Raw genomic sequence first — 18,021 nt, forward strand, 5'->3', positions numbered from 1 at the left:
TAAACACCTTCAGCAAAGTAGCTAGATACAAAATTAACTAAAAAAATTAAATTAAATTAAATTTAAAAAAATCAGTAGCCCTCCTGTATAGGAAAGACAAAAGGACTGATAAAGAAATTAATGAAACTACACCCTTCACAATAGTCACAATTAACATAAAGTACGTTGGTGTGACTCTAACCAACCAAGTGAAAGACCTGTTTGAAAAAAACCTCAAGTCTCTGAAGAAAGAAATTGAAGAAGATATCAGAAGATGAAAAGATCTCCCATGTTAATGGATCGGTAGGATTAACATAGTGAAAATGGCCATCCTGCCAAATACAATCTAAAGATTCAATGCAATTCCCATCAAAATACCAACTTAATTCTTTACAGACTTTGAAAGAACAATTCTCAACTTCATATGGAAAAACAAAAAACCCAGAATTGCTAAAACAATCTTGTACAACAGATCGTCAGGAGGTATCTCCATCCCTGATCTCTCTCAAGCTGTACTACAGAGCAATAGTAATGAAAACTGCATGGTACTGGCATAGATACAGAATGATGGATCAATGGAATCAAATATAAGACCCAGAAATAAGTCTACAAACCCATGGATACTTGATTTTTGACAAAGAAGCCAAAACAATACAATGGAAAAAAAGACAGCATCTTCAACAAATGGTGCTGGTCCAACTGGATATCCACATGTAGAAAAATGCAAATAGATCCATACTTATCACCCTGTACAAAACTATAGTCCAAGTGGATCAAAGACCTCATCATAAAACCAGACACACTAAACCTGTTAGAAGAAAAAGTGGGGAAGAGCCTTGAACTCATTGGCACAGGAGACAACTTTCTGAACAGAATTCCAACAGCACAGGCTCTAAGAGCAACAATAAATGGGACCTCATGAAACTGAAAAGCTTCTGTAAAGCAAAGGACAAGGAAATCATGAAATTTACAGGCAAATCTAGAAAAGATCAACCTGAGTGAGGTATCCCAGAAGCAGAAAGACTCACTTATAAATGGATATTAGACATATAATATAGGATAATCATACTAAAATCTGTACACCTAAAGAAGCTAATCAAGAAGGAGGACCCTAGGTAAGATGATCAATCCTCATGTAGAAAGGCAAATGGGATGGATATAAGAGGGAGAAAACAGGGAACAGGACAGGAACCTACCACAGAGGGCCTCTGAAAGACTCTATACAGCAGGGTATCAAAGCAGATGCTGAGGCTCATAACCAAACTTTGGGCAGAGTGCAGGGAATCTTATGAAAGAAGGGAGAGATAGAAAGACCTTGAAGGGACAGGAACTCCACAAGGAGAGCAACAGAACCAAAAAAATCTGGGCACAGGGATCTTTTCTGAGACTGGTACTCCAACCAAGGATCATGCATGGAGATAACCCATGCACAGATATAGCCAATGGCAGCTCAGTCTCCAAGTGGGTTGCCTAGTAATGGGAACTGGGACTGTCTCTGACATGAACTCAGTGCTGGCTCTTTAATCACCTCCCGCTGAGGGGGTAGCAGCCTTAGCAGGCCACAGAGGAAGACAATGCAGCCAGTCTTGATGAGACCTGATAGGCTAGGGTCAGATGGAAGGGGAGGAGGACTTCCCCTATCAGTGGACTTGGAGAGGAGCATGGGAGGAAACGAGGGAAGGAGGGTATGATTGGGAGGGAATGACGGAGGGGGCTATAGCTGGGATACAAAATGAATAAACTGTAATTAATATAAAAAATAAAAATTAAAAAATAGAAAATAAAAATATAGCAATATAAAGAATTTGCCAGATATGGTGGTGCACCCCTTTAATCCAGCATGTAGTAGGCAGAGGCAGGTGGATCGCTGAATTTGAGGTCAGCCTGATCTTCAGAGTGAGTTCCAGGACATCTCAGGCTACACAGAGAAATCCTATTTCTGACAAAGAAAAAGAATTTAAAAAATATGCAACTTCCATGAAGTCTTACATAACCTACAGTTTGCTTTTGACTCACTTTTAAAAAGATAGAAATGTAAGGAAGTTTTGGTTTCTTTCTGTGTTATGTAAATATGCTTTTGTTTTAATCCCAACTGTGGGATTTTAGTTGAGCTACAGTTTGTCCACACCTGTTAACTGTCTCAGGCGTGTCTTTTGCCAGCTTGTGGTGGCTTTCCACATGTGGGCATGGAAAGGGGTGTAGTCTAGGACTCAGGATATAAACAGGAAGTGTGGCCAGGTGTGTGCAGTATTGGCACATGGCCTGTAGCAGCTTGGGGATATGTGAGAGATGGACTGTGTAGAGAAACTTTTGGGGTGCAGCAGTGTGAAGGTGACTGCTGGTTGTGTCTGTGGGTGCCAGAGGTTGGTGTAGAGCCCTAATATAAGCCCTTGATCCTCAACAGCAGGGAGAAGTAAAGGGACCCTCTCTCCACACTAACCTTCTCTCTCCTTTGTAGGGTTGGAAGGTTGGAGGGAGGCTGGGGCCTAAATACCCCAGATAAAGTACTGTTATGAAAATGAGCACTACATAGAAATATTAAAATTATATTTTAGGGAGGTCAATAAGGATATAATGTTTTTCAGAAGAACAAGAAGAGGGAAGATGAAGAAGAAGAAGAAGGAGGAGGAGGAGGAGGAGGAGGAGGAGGAGGAGGAGGAGAGCAAGAAGAAGAAGAGGAAGAGAAGGAGAAGGAGGAGATTCGATCCCCAGAATCCAATTATGGAAGGATAATTCATATTCAATTATCTTGACTTCAGCAAGTCGACTCTAATCTGCACATGAGTGCTGTGGCATTCAAGAGTACACACATACAACACGCACACGTAAGGCATTCTTAAGTTGTGTCTTGCCTAGCAATGGTAACCCATTCCTTTAATCCTAGCACTTTGGAGGCAGAAGCAGACAGATCTCTCAGCTCAAGATCAGCCTAGTCTACATGGTTCCAGGACAACCAGGGCTACACACAGAAATGCTGTCTCGGTGGAGGGGGTGGGGAAGAACTGAAAGATTGTGTCTTTACTAGGGGTGTAGCTCAATTGGTAGAGTGTGTGCCTAACCTGTAGGAAATCTGGAATTCAATTCCCAGCACTCCATAAAACCAAGAGTGGTGATACATGCCTGAAATCCCAGCATGGCGTGTACAAGCAGGAGGATCAGAAGTTCCAGGCTCTCTTCTCTCTTCAGCTTCACAGTAAGTTCAAAGTCAGCCTGGGATACGTGAGACCCTATCTCAAAATAAATAAATAAATAAATAATAAAATCTTGCTCTAATTTGCCCCTCCCTCAATCTTATAATTTCAGAAAGGTGAATAAAAATAGTTTTTGGAGCATGTGAGTTCCAGACTAGCTGGGGCTATAGACTGAGACTGTTTTTTTGTTGTTTGTTTGTTTGTTTTAAGGCAATAGCATAGAACTGGGTGCTGTGGGTCTAAGGTTCACAGCAGAGAGCCCTTTCTTGATTCTTCACAGTGAGATTCTTTCTATACTTGCCGTTTTAGAAATATGCCCTGACACAGAAGTTTGTCCCAAGCTCTGAACTCTTACCCCACCTTCTCCTAGGACAAACTGCTTGAGGCTGAACACTTCCCCAGATCCTGCTTATTCTATCTAGTAAAAGAACAGTGAAACTACAGCATCTTGTGACTCAGGGCTTTCCTCTATTGTGAAACCGTTGCTAATTTAAAGTCCCTCTGTGCTGAACACATGTGTACACACACGTGTACATGCATACATTTTATACATACATGAGTATGTTTGTGCAAGAGACAGGTACATGTCGAAGACTGTACACCCATACACAAAAACATATGCCTGCACAAACACTAGCTTTCCAAAGCCACTAATCTTTCATCAGTCAGTGCCAACTGTATAACCCATAGACTTTAAACTGAGCTCTCCAAGCTGAATTTGGTATTGGGTGTCATCCCAGCACAATTAACTTGAGGCCAGTAGGGACTACATGAAATTCTCAAATAAGGAAAAAAACAGAAACAAAAACAACAAAACCCTTTAAACAGATCAAAGTTTTACACCCGGCTTTGTTCCGAATTGAGAGAGCAGAGAAATCTTCCTTTATGGTATCTCTGTAGAGATCAGCCCTACAAACAGAGATGGGATTTATGCTTTCATTTATACCATTAATAAGTAGAAAATAAACCATATTTTTTTCTAAGGATTTCTATATAATGTGATTGTAAGCATACATAAAATATGACATAAACAACAGCAAACCAATGTTCAACCCATTAATATGTACAATCCCTCCCCTGCCATGGTCAACTCTCCAGGTTATAGTAACCTAACCATCAAACAGAACATCCCCTTACTCTCTTCCATCATTATCACCTTTTTCTCCATTCCTCAAAATACAGGCATCTCCATCAAGCCAAAAGACTGGTTCTCTTCTCAGAGCCTTTGTTCTTCCCTTCCCACTCTTGGACAGTTATTTTCCACTATCAGACTTCTCCATTTTAGGTCATTTGGGATAGATTTCAAATGCAGCACAACGCAAATAGAACTCAAGGCCTTCCCCCAGCTCGCTTCATGTTCTAGTTAAGAACACCCTTTATCCAACCCATCCATTTAGGCGTCCCCGAGAATTATTGTCAACATTCCATTGTCTTCATTCTTCACATTCACAAATTCTACAAGCTTCAAGAGCTCAGTTTTTCTAGAACACTCAAGAACATATTCTTTTGTCTCTAATTTTTCCAAAATGGACAACAGTTGCCTCTTGGCTAAATTTCAGCCTCTCCCACCTTCCCACAGCTTGCTTTTTCTCTAAGGCCTTCCACTGTCATTCTAAATACTTAATCAATGCACCCTTTAAAAAGCCCAGGTTTCCCCGGGAGGCCTACAAAAGCGGGCTTTGAATGCTAATGTCCTCACAGTGCCCTTCTTTATTTAGTCAACCAGATGTGCAGTGTCTTCTGATGTGTGAAAACGCATACTCCCGTCTTTGCTTAAGCACCCTAGCTTTGAATATTCCCAGCTTATCTAAACTCTCTTGATAACAAAAGCTCTAGAATACCTTATTGTGTACTATTAAGGGCTTAGCAGGAAGCTAACATCCAGTAGGTGTTTATATGCACTATTTTTTTTTTCCGTGGAGGAAATCAAGGTCACAGTTTAAGCAAAAAAACATTACAATTGTCGTGAATCTCAAGCCAGGAGCCGAACACGCAATGCTCGCTTCGGATTGCAGCACACCATTGAACTCAGCCACGCATTGCATCACCTATTCTTTAACAGCTAGCATAATCTCCTAACACCAAACAGCTGATCCCTTCTTGGGTCTTACGCTCTAAACGTTTTGATTTGGAAGCAGGCGAGGTGACTTAAGAGGTTCTAGGCGAATATTTTCCAGCAAGCTGACAGAAACACGAAATATGAGTGTACAACCCACTCTTCCTGTCTTTCCCGTTAGGCCATCTGGACTACTGAATTTGGTTGGTCAAGTCCCGCTTCCTATCTTCACAGGACTGAACGTCCACGTTACCGGTATTGGTGAATACCGTTTGTGTTTGGTTTGCCTTCTCTCCTAGATTTTCAATTTTAGATGGGCCCCCTGCGTCGGGGGTAGCTGGGTGGCGTATCCCTCCTGGGATCCTCGGATTTCTTGTTGTTGTTCGGAGGTGTATAGTTCTGCAAACCCAGCATCCCCGAGTACGAAAGCGCCCTTAGCGCACAAGGCCGCCTCGGTCACGTCCAGTTCCCTCTCCCCGGGCGGGAAGCGCGGGTGGGAGCGGCCCTGAGCGGAGCGAGCGGCCTAGGCCTCATCCCCCCGGACCTCCCGGAAGCGGCTTTCCGAGGGAAGGCCGCGCGGGAAGCGTGTCCACGAGGCCTACGCTCCCCGGGAAAGGGCGTCCCGGTGCCAAGCCCCATCTCTCGGTCACGCAAGCGCGCAGGAGGGGTAGTTAGTGTGTTTTTGACACCTTAGAGCTTAGGCCCTCCAGCGTGGGCACGAGTCTCCACGCCCAAGAAGACAGAGGGCCAGCTAGGCCGCCCCGCTCTGCCTCCTCCCGAGTAACGGCCCCGAAAGCCCCGCCCCTCCTAATACCGAGGCCCCGGGGCTGTGCGTGAGGCGGAGCCTCGCGTGGATCTCGCGAGATCCGGGTTGGCGCCGTGACCTCCATGTGGGAGCCACAGCTCTATAAGTAAACAGTCCGCGCGGCCCGCGAGGGACATGGCTCCTTCCCATTCGTGAGGCGGCGGCCGCGCCAGCGCCTCGGGCGGGTTCCGGTCTCCTTCCACCCGGGAGGGGCGGGCGTCGCGCGGGCTGGCGCGTCAGTCGTCGCCCGCACCCGCGCGCGCCGAGCAGCGGCGGCGGAGCCGAGCCTCCCGGGGAGGCGGCGGCGGCGGCGGCGGCGGCGGCGACCGGGCGGGGCGCGGCGGCCCGAGCGCAGGGACAGACAAAGGGGGCCGGTCCCCTGTCCCCGCGCCGCGATGTGGATCCAGGTCCGCACCATCGACGGCGCCCAGACGCGCACCATCGAGGACGTTTCTCGCAAAGCCACCATCGAGGAGCTGCGCGAGCGGGTGTGGGCGCTGTTCGACGTGCGGCCCGAGTGCCAGCGCCTGTTCTACCGGGGCAAGCAGGTGAGCCCGGGCGCCGGCAGCCGGAGCCCCGCGGCGGCCAGGCCGGGTTGCTTGCTCCCCGCTGCGCTCGGGATGGGGCGCCGGCGGGGCGCGGGATGCGGGGCCGGGGCCTGCGGTTTGGGGGAGCCCCCCCCCCGACCACAGGTGCGCCCAGCGGGTCGCAAGGCCGGGCTGCAAGGGCCCGGGAGACCTGGCTTCTCTGTGTGGTGGGGCAGCGGCCGCAGACACAGCCCGTGAGGGCCCTGGGTGCCTCTCTTCCCGCGCTTCGGGGGAAATCGGAGCCAGCAAGGGCAGCAGGCTCCGGCAGCCATGCCGGGGCGCGGGAGGGACGGGCGGCCTTTATTGGCAATGCTGACTCGACGCCTGAGGACATGCCTCGCTTCCCTGCCCCGGGGCCCCGAGCTAAGATATGGAAATTGAGGCACCTTATGCTCCCTCAACGGAAGGATTTGAGCACGCTGAGTATCCGAAGGGTGGCCCTTCCTGTTGTCAGTCTCAGAATGGCAATTTGTTCTGTACGAGATTAGAGACCTTGGTTTAAGGACCGAGGTTTGTAAAGTGAAGTCGGGTTTTAAGTCTGTTGAGTATAGGGACATTATTCCCCGTAGACATTAATTACTTCTCATCTTTGAGTTCAGGCATTTAACTCAGCCCTTCAGCATACTCAGCAGTAACTCAAAAGGCAGAAAGTAGTTTCTGGACCACAAGGGTGCTTGTGGGCATCTTGGTTTAAGTATGGCTCTGCCTGCGCAGGCTAGATGTTTCCTGTCCGGTAAGTCTCAGAGTCTATGATTAGACACCCAGACCCATCTTGCCTTTGTCTTTGTGTTGTCTTTAGTCCACTAAAAAGTTGGCATCCTGCAGAAGATAGACCACAATTTGGCTCCATTCCTGAGGTTTGAATTAAATGCAGTTCTCTCTGATTCGGTGGAAGTAGCCTATAAGCCACAAAGGGTTTGGAAGGAATATTTTTGTTCCCTTTACAGATTTACAACTTCTAAGACTGGCCAAAAATTTCAAAGTAACAGATTATACAGTTGGAAAGAAAAAGCCAGGGTTTTGTTAAAAAGTGTTTGTTTGGAGGTCCTTTCCCTTAGAAAAACTATATAGCACTTTCTGCTTCTCTTACTGCCAGTTTTACAGTTTTCTGTTGATTCTTTAGTGTTGGACTAGTAAGTTCACTTTATTGGAAGGTTTGATTTTTAAACAGTCATATCTGTATTAAATATTGTGTAGCATTGTATTATTGTGCCTCAAGTGGCTGATAACTTTTCCTTTTGGTTATCAGTGAAAGCTGTGTAAGTCATAATAATATTCTACATTTATTCCTAGAATACCTGGGTGAGTTCACAGCAGATGCAAATGAGGGATAAGAATGTATTAGTGGGCAACAGCCCAGAAGTGGAGTGTTGAAATAATGCGAAAGTGAGCTCATTTGATGTCTTAACGTAAAAGTAGACATTGTCTTAAATTCAGGACTGAAAAAATAAACTTACCCTAATAATCGAAAATGGTTCCTGGTTGAGGGCAGATAACCCTTGTGTCCCAGAGCGCCGCCCCCACCCCCACCCCAGGACTGTTATTTTCCTTTCCCCTTTCCAATAATGAATCAGTAAGGATGAAAAATAGAATTTAGGTGCCAGCCATTGACTTGGACACGAAAAAAAGAAATCATTGCTCCTGACTATTTGCTTTTTTATGAATGACAACTAGCCAGGCAGTAGTTGATATTTTTCCAGTTAATGGAGATAGCAAAATGTGTCTGTAGGTAATTGAGTTGGTATCACAGAGCTAGCCATTTTCTGTAAAATGAGTTTATGTTTAATAGAAAAGTGTGCTTTCTCATATGCTTTACTGTCATATAATGTTATCAGTAAAAATGTTACAAGTAAAACAGATTTACATAAGGTGGGTAGTGTATTCCCAGCTACTCTAAAGGCTGACATAGGAGGATTTCTGGAGCCCAAGATTTTAAGAGGCCTGGGTAACACAATGAAACTCTGATTTGAAAAAAAAACAAAACAAAACACAAAAACCCCAATTATCATGTACCCAATTTTACTGTGTCCCAACTTATTTCTGCTGCTTTTAATCTTTGGAGTAAAGTTGAATTTAACCAGATTTCACAGATTTTTTTGTTTGTTGTTTTGCTTTGTTTTGTTTTGAGACAGGGCTTCTCTGTATCCCTGGCTCACCTGGAACTCAGAGATCCCAGAGAGTTGCCTGCCTCTGCCTCCTGAGTGCTGGGATCCACCACTGCCTGGCTTTACAGGAGATTTTTATGAACACTGGCTTTAAAATGAACTCTGAGTGGTTAGCTTTCTACTAGTTTCTTTCTATTCAAGCATGATTCCTGCATTCTCAGGATCAACAGCATTAGCTTTGCATGGGTGCCTGGCGCTGGTCTGCTGAAGCAGAGTTTGGTTTTACAAGGTTTCCACATGCTCTGTTTACAAGTGAAGTTTGAAAAGCAGTGCAAGGAACTCCACTTTTTTCTTTTATTGTGAATGGTTGCTTTGCATGCACGATGTCTTTGCACCATGTGCATGTGTGCTTGCTGCGCAGACTGGATGGAAGAGGACAGTAGGGCATCCGATCTGGAACTGGAGTTGTCAGTAGTTGTGAGCTACTATGTGGGTGCTGGCAATCAACCCTGGTCCTTTGGAATTGCAGCCAGTGCTCTTAACCACTGAGCCATCTCTTCAGCCACACTTGATCTTTTTTATAGAATTGCAAGCATTGTTGGATCTTATAGATACACACCACACATTGGGCTTTGTTCTTGAAATCTTAGGCTCTAAAACTCTTGCAACTTTTGTGTGTGTGTGTGTGTTTATTTATTTTATTTCTTTATTTTTATATTTTACAATGTATTTATTTTATAGCCCGATTGTAGCCCCCTCCTTCATTTCCCGAGCCCATCTGCCCTCCCTCTTCCCTCTGTCCCCTTCCCCTAGTCCACTGAAAGGGGGAATCCTTCTCCCCTGCCATCTGACCCTAGCTTATCAAGCTTCGTCAGGACTGCCTCTGTAGCCTGGCAAGGCTGAATCGCCTGGGGGAAGTGATCAAAGAGCAGGCAACCTGGTTAACCGAATTCCATTTCCCCTGCCTTCTCTTGTCATCAATATTGGGATAGCTTTAAATAGATTGTAGATGAGGAATATGAACCATACTGGAAGAAAAACTAAACAATTGACACCTGCCTCCATATTCTTTGTTTCCACATGGATTAAAAAAGTGAAAGTATTTATTTAAAAGATGTGTATACGTATTTATCATATAACTACCAGCCACAGTGCCCTCTATTTGTACCTCTTAGTTCTGTGGAAATGACTTCCCCTGTTGTTTTTTTGGCCACTACCACTTCATTTGTTTCCCCTTGGTTTTCTTTGCCATTGTTGTTGCAGCTCTTTTTCATTTCCTGGAATTTCTTTCTTAATTAAGTAAAAATTCAGTAGTATATTCTGGCAAAGTCCTAACCATTTCTTTTTCTTCAGAATGGAAAAATCTTACGACTTAAATTGCTAATATGGCAATTCTCAACTATTTATTTTTATGAGACATTGGTAGTCTATAGTTAATATACTGTAGACCTACAGGTATTTGTAATTTTTAGATCAAGGCTTTTAAAACTTTTTTTTTTACTTCTTCTGGCCCAAGAAATATACATACATGTATACATACATACAGTATAAATAAGTATAGAAAATAAGTATGTCAGGCAGATTTGGTATTCATATAAACATACCATTTGTTAAATACAAGCAAATTTGCAAGAGCGTGTTAGGTATTGTGTTCACTTGCAGTTGTGTGTTTATGACATGCACAGTGCAAAATGCATGTTGTGTTTTTGGAATCAAGGCTGCCATGGAGTCACTGCTGTGTAGCATGGGCTCCTGCCAGAGATACCTTGGGTGCATTACTTTTTTATTTTGAATTTGCTTACTAAATATGGTGTGTGTGTTGTTGAGGATTGAATCCAGGACTGCCTGCAAGCTACTTTGAGCTCTCAGGTTAAATATGTTAACTAAGTTATGAGATGGTACCTAATTTAATTCCTTAATTCCTTTACTGGAAAGCTTGTGAAATTTAACAAATGTGAATTTCCACCTGTAACCTGTGGAATTGTGCTAGTTATGGTCTTGAGTCTACCACCTAAATAAATCTCACATTAGTGAGTTTATAATTAATTAAAGGACAGATGCTTTTCTTTGCCCTTTCTGTGGTTGAAGTCCTAAATATGTTATTATATTACACAGTTTTGAATGGTGATGGGTATAACATATAAGAATGGTGAATGTAGTGCTTAAACTGAAATATCTGAAGGAATAGTAGTTCCAGTATTTAAGGAGTTGAATTTTCTTGTTATTGTATCCGTGAAATAGTCAACTGTTACCATACTTTATGAAGAAACAAAATAGACTAGTACTGCTGTAACAGAGTACCAAAATGGTATGGCTTCGAGCCACAGAAATTTGTCTCAATTGTAGAGGTTAGAATTCAAGGTGTTATTGGTAGGATCATGTTCTCTGATAGCTAGTTCTAGGGGAACTGTCTTTAGGACCTGTTTGTGGGAAATAGTGCTTATTAGCTTCAAGTTGCTATCACTCCTGTTACAGGACTTTCTCTTCTGTGTCTCTTCCTGACGTCCTCCTGCCTTTTCTGTCTCTGCCCACATTTGTGTTTATCAGGATACCAATCAGACTGGATTAAAGGTTCATCTAATTGCCTCAATTTAAATTTGTTACCTGTTTAAAGACCCTATCTCCAAACTGGATCACATTCTGAGATATTAGAGATTAGGACTTCAGAGTGAAAGTGTTTAGAAGACCAAGTTAATCCATAACAATAGGCTTTAAGCTTCTTTAGCCACTTGTAGTCTTGGATTACATCTAAAGACCCTATTTCTAAATAAAATTAGGTCCCAAGGCACTGCACTCCCTTGGTGTTGCAAATAGAATTCCTGGATCTGATACATATCAGGTAGGGACTCTACTACTGAGCCACATGCTCAGCCCTCTGATGGTAGTATGGAATAGAGCTTGTAGTATTTGCTTATGTCTTTTGGAAGGTGAAGTAGTGGTGGTGGTGAGCACAGATTAGTGGATAACCTTCTGAAAATATGGGTGAGTTGCGGGATAATTGATGTGCTGCATATCCTAGATGACTTTGACAAAACTTGCTAGTATTTTCAGATGGATAGAATTAGAGAACCTTAGAGAAGGTTAGAATATAGCATAATTGGAATATATTTGATTAGTTTTTCAAAATCTTGCTTTATTTAAAAAGAATTATTAATAGTGCTTCAAAAAGATGAAGTGCTTGATAACCATTATTACATACAGGCTGTAAAAATAAACACTCCTTGTTTTCAAAATTCATGTGTTCACACTTGGAGTGGATTTAGGCACTGTTGATTAAAATTTGTTGAGAGAACCTGGGTGTCTTATACTTGTAGTCCCAGTACTTGGAAGACAGAGACAGTATCATGAGTTTGAGGTTAGCCTGGGCTGTATAGAAAGACTCTCAAAAAATCTAGGAAACAAAGTAGATGCGAAGTTAAAGGTAGTTTTAGAGAACTTTGGTGGAGGAGAGATGGCAACAGTTTTGAAAAAATGATTTTTATTTTAATAGCAAGTAGTGCTTCCTGTAGTTAATTTGGAGTGGTTTTTAAGAATTTATTAGGGTTCAGAGAGATGCTGATATTAAAAGCCATAAGCATTTCAAGATGTAATGTTGTCAGTTTTAATAGTTTATCTAAGATGTTTGGACAAACTAAATATTTTAAAATACAAGTTTTGAGATATGCATTTCACTGTAGTTTCTATTCTTTTTCTAGTTGGAGAATGGATATACTTTATTTGATTACGACGTTGGACTGAATGATATAATTCAGCTGCTAGTTCGTCCAGACTCTAGTCTTCCTAGCACATCTAAGCAGAATGATGTTCAGACTAAACCCTGTCCTAATAATCCGCCTAAAGTAAAGAAAACAGCAAGAGGGGCATCTTCCAGTCAGCCATCTACATCAGCTCACACTTGTCTTATTGATCCTGGCTTTGGACTATATAAGGTATGTTATCTTCAGACTTGTTAGTTATGAGAATACAAATGTCTGTTCTCTTTGGGATGCTGTGAGTAAGCATTGATTTCCATTAAGTAAAGATTGAGGCTGTTCATATTTTCTCAGAAGTAGTCTGAAAATTTACCATAAGGCTGGGGATGCAGTTTAGCTGGTGCGTGCTTTTCTTACAAATACTCTGGGTTTGAGCTTTAATGCTACCAGGAAAAAATTGTGGTAGAAATTTGTAAACTGTACATCTACAGTTCAGAGAATAATAAGACAAACATACTTGTATAATTCCACTCAGGTGAAGAAGTAGAATGATGCTAACACTTTCTAAAAGGTTATTGCTTGCCTCCACTGCCCCCCAAGGAAATTACTTACAGTGACTTTGTAATGCAAGTTTTCTTTTTTTTTTCACTATTTTTGTCTATTTATGTAAACAATATGTTGTTTTATGTATAGCTAGGTCTGTTTATAATGAAGTTCTGCTTTTCCTCAATTTGATGTTTCTGATATAGTTGTATTTTATTCCTTTGCATTATTACATTCTACTTATTGACATGCTACCATATGTCCAGTGTGTATTTATTAGATGCCTGGACAGTGTTCCAGTTTCAGTTTTCAACCGTGCTGTTAGCCCATATATACCCTGGTACACATGTTCTAGAACCTTGGTGATTTCTATTTTAAAAAAGAGGCACTGATTGCCAAGTCAAAGTATGCTGTCAAGATTTTTATGTTTTTTCATTGGTTTATTTGTCTGTCCCTGTGCCCATGCTATTCTAAGAACTGTAGCTTTACAGAACATGTAACTCTTCTTCAAGGGTTTTGGGGGTGAGGGTGGAGATTGTTGTTGGCTTTTTTTTTTTTTTTTTGGCTTTATGGCTTTCTATATACTTGCAATAGAAATTCTTAGAATTTGCTTGTATAAAACTGTAAATGATCTATGATCTACTGAGATTTTAGTGGGAATTACCTCTGTAGGTTAGTTTACAGAATTAACATGTTTATGGGTTTTTAAATTCATGGACACAGAGCCATTAATTTATATCTTTGACCAAACCTTTTAATGAATATTGGACTTATTTCTGATAACGTTATGATTTTGAAGCTATTTAAATGATCATTTATTTACTGATACATAGAAATTCATTTTGGTTATTTATTGGCATTTGTAGCTAGAGTTTATAAAATTCTTAATAAATTTAAGGACAGTTTTGTTTCACCTTCTCTGGTCTTTATAACTCATTTTCTTTTGGGATAAATAAGTACTTAGATTTTACATTTTCAAGATTAAAATTTGGTTGGTGAAATAAATTAAGAAAATGCAAGTAGAAATAATTTAGAAATTGTGGAAAAAATGCAAACATTCATAAGTACAGAAGTAATGAAGAAAATTAGTAAAGAACTTTACTTCCAAGAAGTACGAGGCTTGTGTACTGGGGCAACTGCACTGGTGAACTGTTTCAAACATTTAAGGAATAGATAATTCTGATGTTACATAAATTGACCCAGAGCTTAAGCAAAACACAATTACTAAAACATGACCAGAAGCAATTTGCTATGCTAACTATTTAAAATAGTGGTTACATTTTTCAAGTAGAGTATCATTATGTATTAAATAATATCTTGACAAAATTTGGTTTGTCAGAAAGTGGAGATTGTTATTAGGAAATATTTTAGCATAAACTCAGTAGTGTAATAAACTAAAGAAAATTTACACAATATAAAATATTTTCTGCATCTAAATACAAATTTGAGTCCATTCATGGTTTTGAGTATATAAGATAGATGAATATGTTAAATTCCACTCATGCTCAGTGATGGAAAAAAGCTAGAAACAGCCAGTCAGAAGGCCAGTAATGGGTTGGTATGGGAGTGTACAGCTGTAATCCCAGCACTTGGGAGATGATACAGGAAATTCAAAGTCTTTCTGATCTACATGAGACTAGCTTATGGGGAATAAAGGACAGGAAGAAAAGCTAACCAGTGCTGCTGCTACTTGACATCTCTCTGGAAGTGCTAAATAACAGTGAAGCAGGAAAACCGTCACTACAAGATCAAACAAAGTTAGTCTTCATTAGGAAAGCTGGAGAAAAGGAATGTTTTAAAACATGATCTAATAATAAGGTAGTCATTTCCAAAGCTAATATCTGAAATACTAGTAGATTTCTTATTAGTAGGGGAAAATAGTGCTGTATATTGTCTTCTCTCTCTTCTATCCTCCTGTCTTCCCTGTGTTCTTTGCAACAAGTACTTCTTTTAGAGCACACAATATGAATTTGCTGTTCTACGTGCTTCGGTTACAGTAGCAAAAAACTGAGTTGTTTAGTTTATGGAGATTAAAAAAAACCTGCTTCTGTTTTATTTAAAGCATCAAAAGCCAGCTTGCCATTTTGTCTACACTACCCTTTTCATTTCATCTCCTGTAGACATCTATCTTAATTTGTTTCCTTTGCTAATAATATAGTAATGCAGAGCAGGTAAGGTGTATAGAGGCTTATTTTGGCTTATTGGTTGTGGTAAAAGGTTAATGGTGATTCCTTTTTAGCTGGTGGTCCCATGCAACACAGAAAAGAGACTGTGTATGTGTTCTTTCTTGCTCTTATAAAGTAAGCATCCACATTTATTTATGAGAGATGGGTCTTGCTATGGTCCCCAAATTGTCTGGAACTCCTGGGCTCAATTAATCCTTTTGGTTTAGCTTGAGTAGTTTAGACTACAGACATGCTGTGCTTGATTGAATTTCTGTGTTCTTCATATTTCACGTTGAATGAGGACTGAACTCTAATACCAGCTTTGGAGGGGCAAACCATACTCAAATACAGCAGTATGATACTCTAAATTTTTTCATGTTACTTTTAAAGTGTGCTTAGAACATGTATTAGTTACTTCTTAATTCTATGACCCAATGCCTAAAAAAAACTTGTTTAAAAGAGGAAGGATGTATTTTAGCTTATAGTTTCAGGCAGTTCAATTCATGGTTGCTTGGCTCTATACACCTTGACAGAGTATCAGGGCTGTGGGAAATTGTGGAAAAGGAGTTTTTTCACTTATGATAGACTGGGACCAAAGTAAGGTGGGATATGTGGACCTGATACACACAGACACACACACACACACACATACACACACACACACACACACCTGAAAAGGCACACACTCCAAGTGACTTCTTGATTTTAATTCTGCTCCAACCCCTAAAGTTTTGGAACCCCCCCAAAGAGTACTTTAAACCAAGAGCTCAAGACACAAATGTGATTGAAACATCTCATATTTAAAGGCTCATGGCCATTTAGTAATTAAAATGATTTAACTTTTCTCCATTATCTTAAGAGTTCTTTTTTTATGTTACACATATTATTATTATTGTTGTTATTGTTATTATTATTATTATTTACAATGTATTCACTTTGTATCTGGTTGTAGCCACCTCCCTCATCGACTCCAGGCCCACACTCCCTCCTTTCCCCCCCATACTTCTCCCTGAGTTCACTGATAGGGGAAGTCCTTTTCCCCTACTAGCTGTCCCTAGCCTATGAAGTCTCATCAGGACTGCCTGGATCCTTTTTCTCTGTGGCAACCCAGCCAGGGGGAAGTGATGAAAGAGCAGGCAACTAAGTTCATGTCAGAGATTGTCCCTTCTCCCCTTACTAGGGAACACAAGTGGAGACTGAGCTGCCTATGGGCTAGTCGTAAATTCAAGTCTCCTGTGATACTCAAAGCAAGATCTTTACTATGAGTCCCTTGCAGGTAAAAAAGCAAGTTGCATGCCTAGTGCTGGGTAATCATTATCACTCCAGTGGGAGAAATAGAATACAAAGAAAGGGTTAGACTAAAGCAAGACCAAGATCCAGGGGTGCAGATACTGAATACCGCAGCTCCATTTCTAGTGTGATGTCAGCATGTGCGCTGCAGTGGGCTTGGGCAGCTCTTTGACCTTGACATTTGTAGCTCATATGGTTTCTCCAAACACTTTTGACATTCATGGTATCCTCAGTACCCTGGAATCCTCAGTGAAGCTCAGGTCTCACCCTTGCAGCTTTGTGTTGTTCTCTAGGGCTGCCTGCACAGTTACGCTTCTGCCATGCACTAGCTGATCTCCCAGGCCTTCTTTTGAACTCTTGCTAGAAGCCTTTACCACTTTTGCATTTTGTATCTCTGAAAAATCAGCACCACATGGACAATGTCAGTGTCAAGGTCAGCCACCAGCCTGAGCAGTTGCTAAGTCCCCTTTGTCCCTGGCTGCAGTGGCTTCCAAGGACCTGGGTTGATGTATGTAGGGAAAATCTTCTCTAGGTGGTACAGGCAGGTTACATACCCTGGAAGTAATCTTTTTCTCAAAGGAAGATCTTTCAAAGAGATTAAAACTATGATATCTACCTAATCTCCAGTGGGTAAAGCATGGCCCATTCCTGAGCCACTTTTAAACATCTTGTCTATTGTCAAAGCATTTGGCTTTTTTTTTTTTTTAACTGACACTGATCTAGCTGTTCAGAAACAAGTGTTCCTTAGCTCTAACTTTAAGTAGGCTTTTTGACCAAACTGATGGTTTCTCAAGTGTTTTTTGCTCTAATCAGTCACTCTTAAATTTTGGCCTTCCACAGGGCCTAGAGAGACGGTTCAGTGGTTGAGAGCACTTGCTGCTCTTTCAGAGGAACCAGAATCTGTTCTCAGTACCCATTTGATAGCTTATAGTTTCTGCAATTCTAGTTGCAGGGAATTCTGCTCTTTCTTCTGGCCTCCAAGAATCCAAGGCATGCATACTGTGTACTTGATGCAGGCAAAACAACCCATACACATAAAAGAAAAATAAATAGATCAGCTTCCCACAAGTCTTAGGTCATGGACATGTGTGTGAAAGGTGGGGAGTCTAGTCTGCCTAGTCAGCATCCCTTTTGGTCTTCTGAGCTTATTCTAGAATTGCCCATTAAGTTGAGCTTATAGCATCCTGAGGCTTAGTGTCTCCAAACTTTTCCAAATCTCTCTCATAAACCAGATTCAGAGGCTTATAGTCTAGTCATATCAGTGACCACAATTACTGTGTGAGATAAACAAGATGTATACTCTAATGAATTTGAGAGATTAATGGAAGTAGAAAATTTTAGTATACCATTCTGCAGAAAGAGATACCAGCATAGAGAAAAGCTATTTCAAAACCGGATGACATGCTAATTTAGCACTAGACAGTGTTTTTTTTTTTTTTTTTCCCTTTCTCTAAAGTTATATATTGCTAGAAATTCCTACTCCCCTTTTTCCGTAGGTTGGTTCACTAGGGAGTTAGAATCTTTGCATTCCTCTAACATAGCCCCCTTTCCAAATTTTCTGTCCTCTTGGATCGGGATGCAGAGTGTTACCTAGTGAATATCCTGGGG

The 18,021-nt window shown here is 41.5% G+C and overlaps 1 protein-coding gene across 2 annotated transcripts in view; it reads left to right on the forward strand.

The window, feature by feature from the left end:
* Positions 1-6,076: 6,076 nt before the first annotated feature.
* Positions 6,077-18,021, forward strand: part of Uhrf2 (ubiquitin like with PHD and ring finger domains 2) — a 69,070-nt gene continuing 57,125 nt past the window's right edge. Inside the window, exons 1-2 of one of the 2 annotated variants that reach the window (XM_021647900.2) lie at positions 6,077-6,579; positions 12,419-12,652. In XM_021647900.2, coding sequence (XP_021503575.1) covers positions 6,427-6,579; positions 12,419-12,652 — 387 coding nt within the window. In that variant the 5' untranslated portion in view covers positions 6,077-6,426. Of the gene's footprint in view, positions 6,580-12,418; positions 12,653-18,021 lie in introns of those variants that run through there. The other variant, XM_060388302.1, reaches the window with a different exon arrangement.

The sequence above is a fragment of the Meriones unguiculatus genome, chromosome 1 (genome assembly GCF_030254825.1).
Source record: "Meriones unguiculatus strain TT.TT164.6M chromosome 1, Bangor_MerUng_6.1, whole genome shotgun sequence".
Classification (NCBI taxonomy): Eukaryota; Metazoa; Chordata; class Mammalia; order Rodentia; family Muridae; genus Meriones; species Meriones unguiculatus.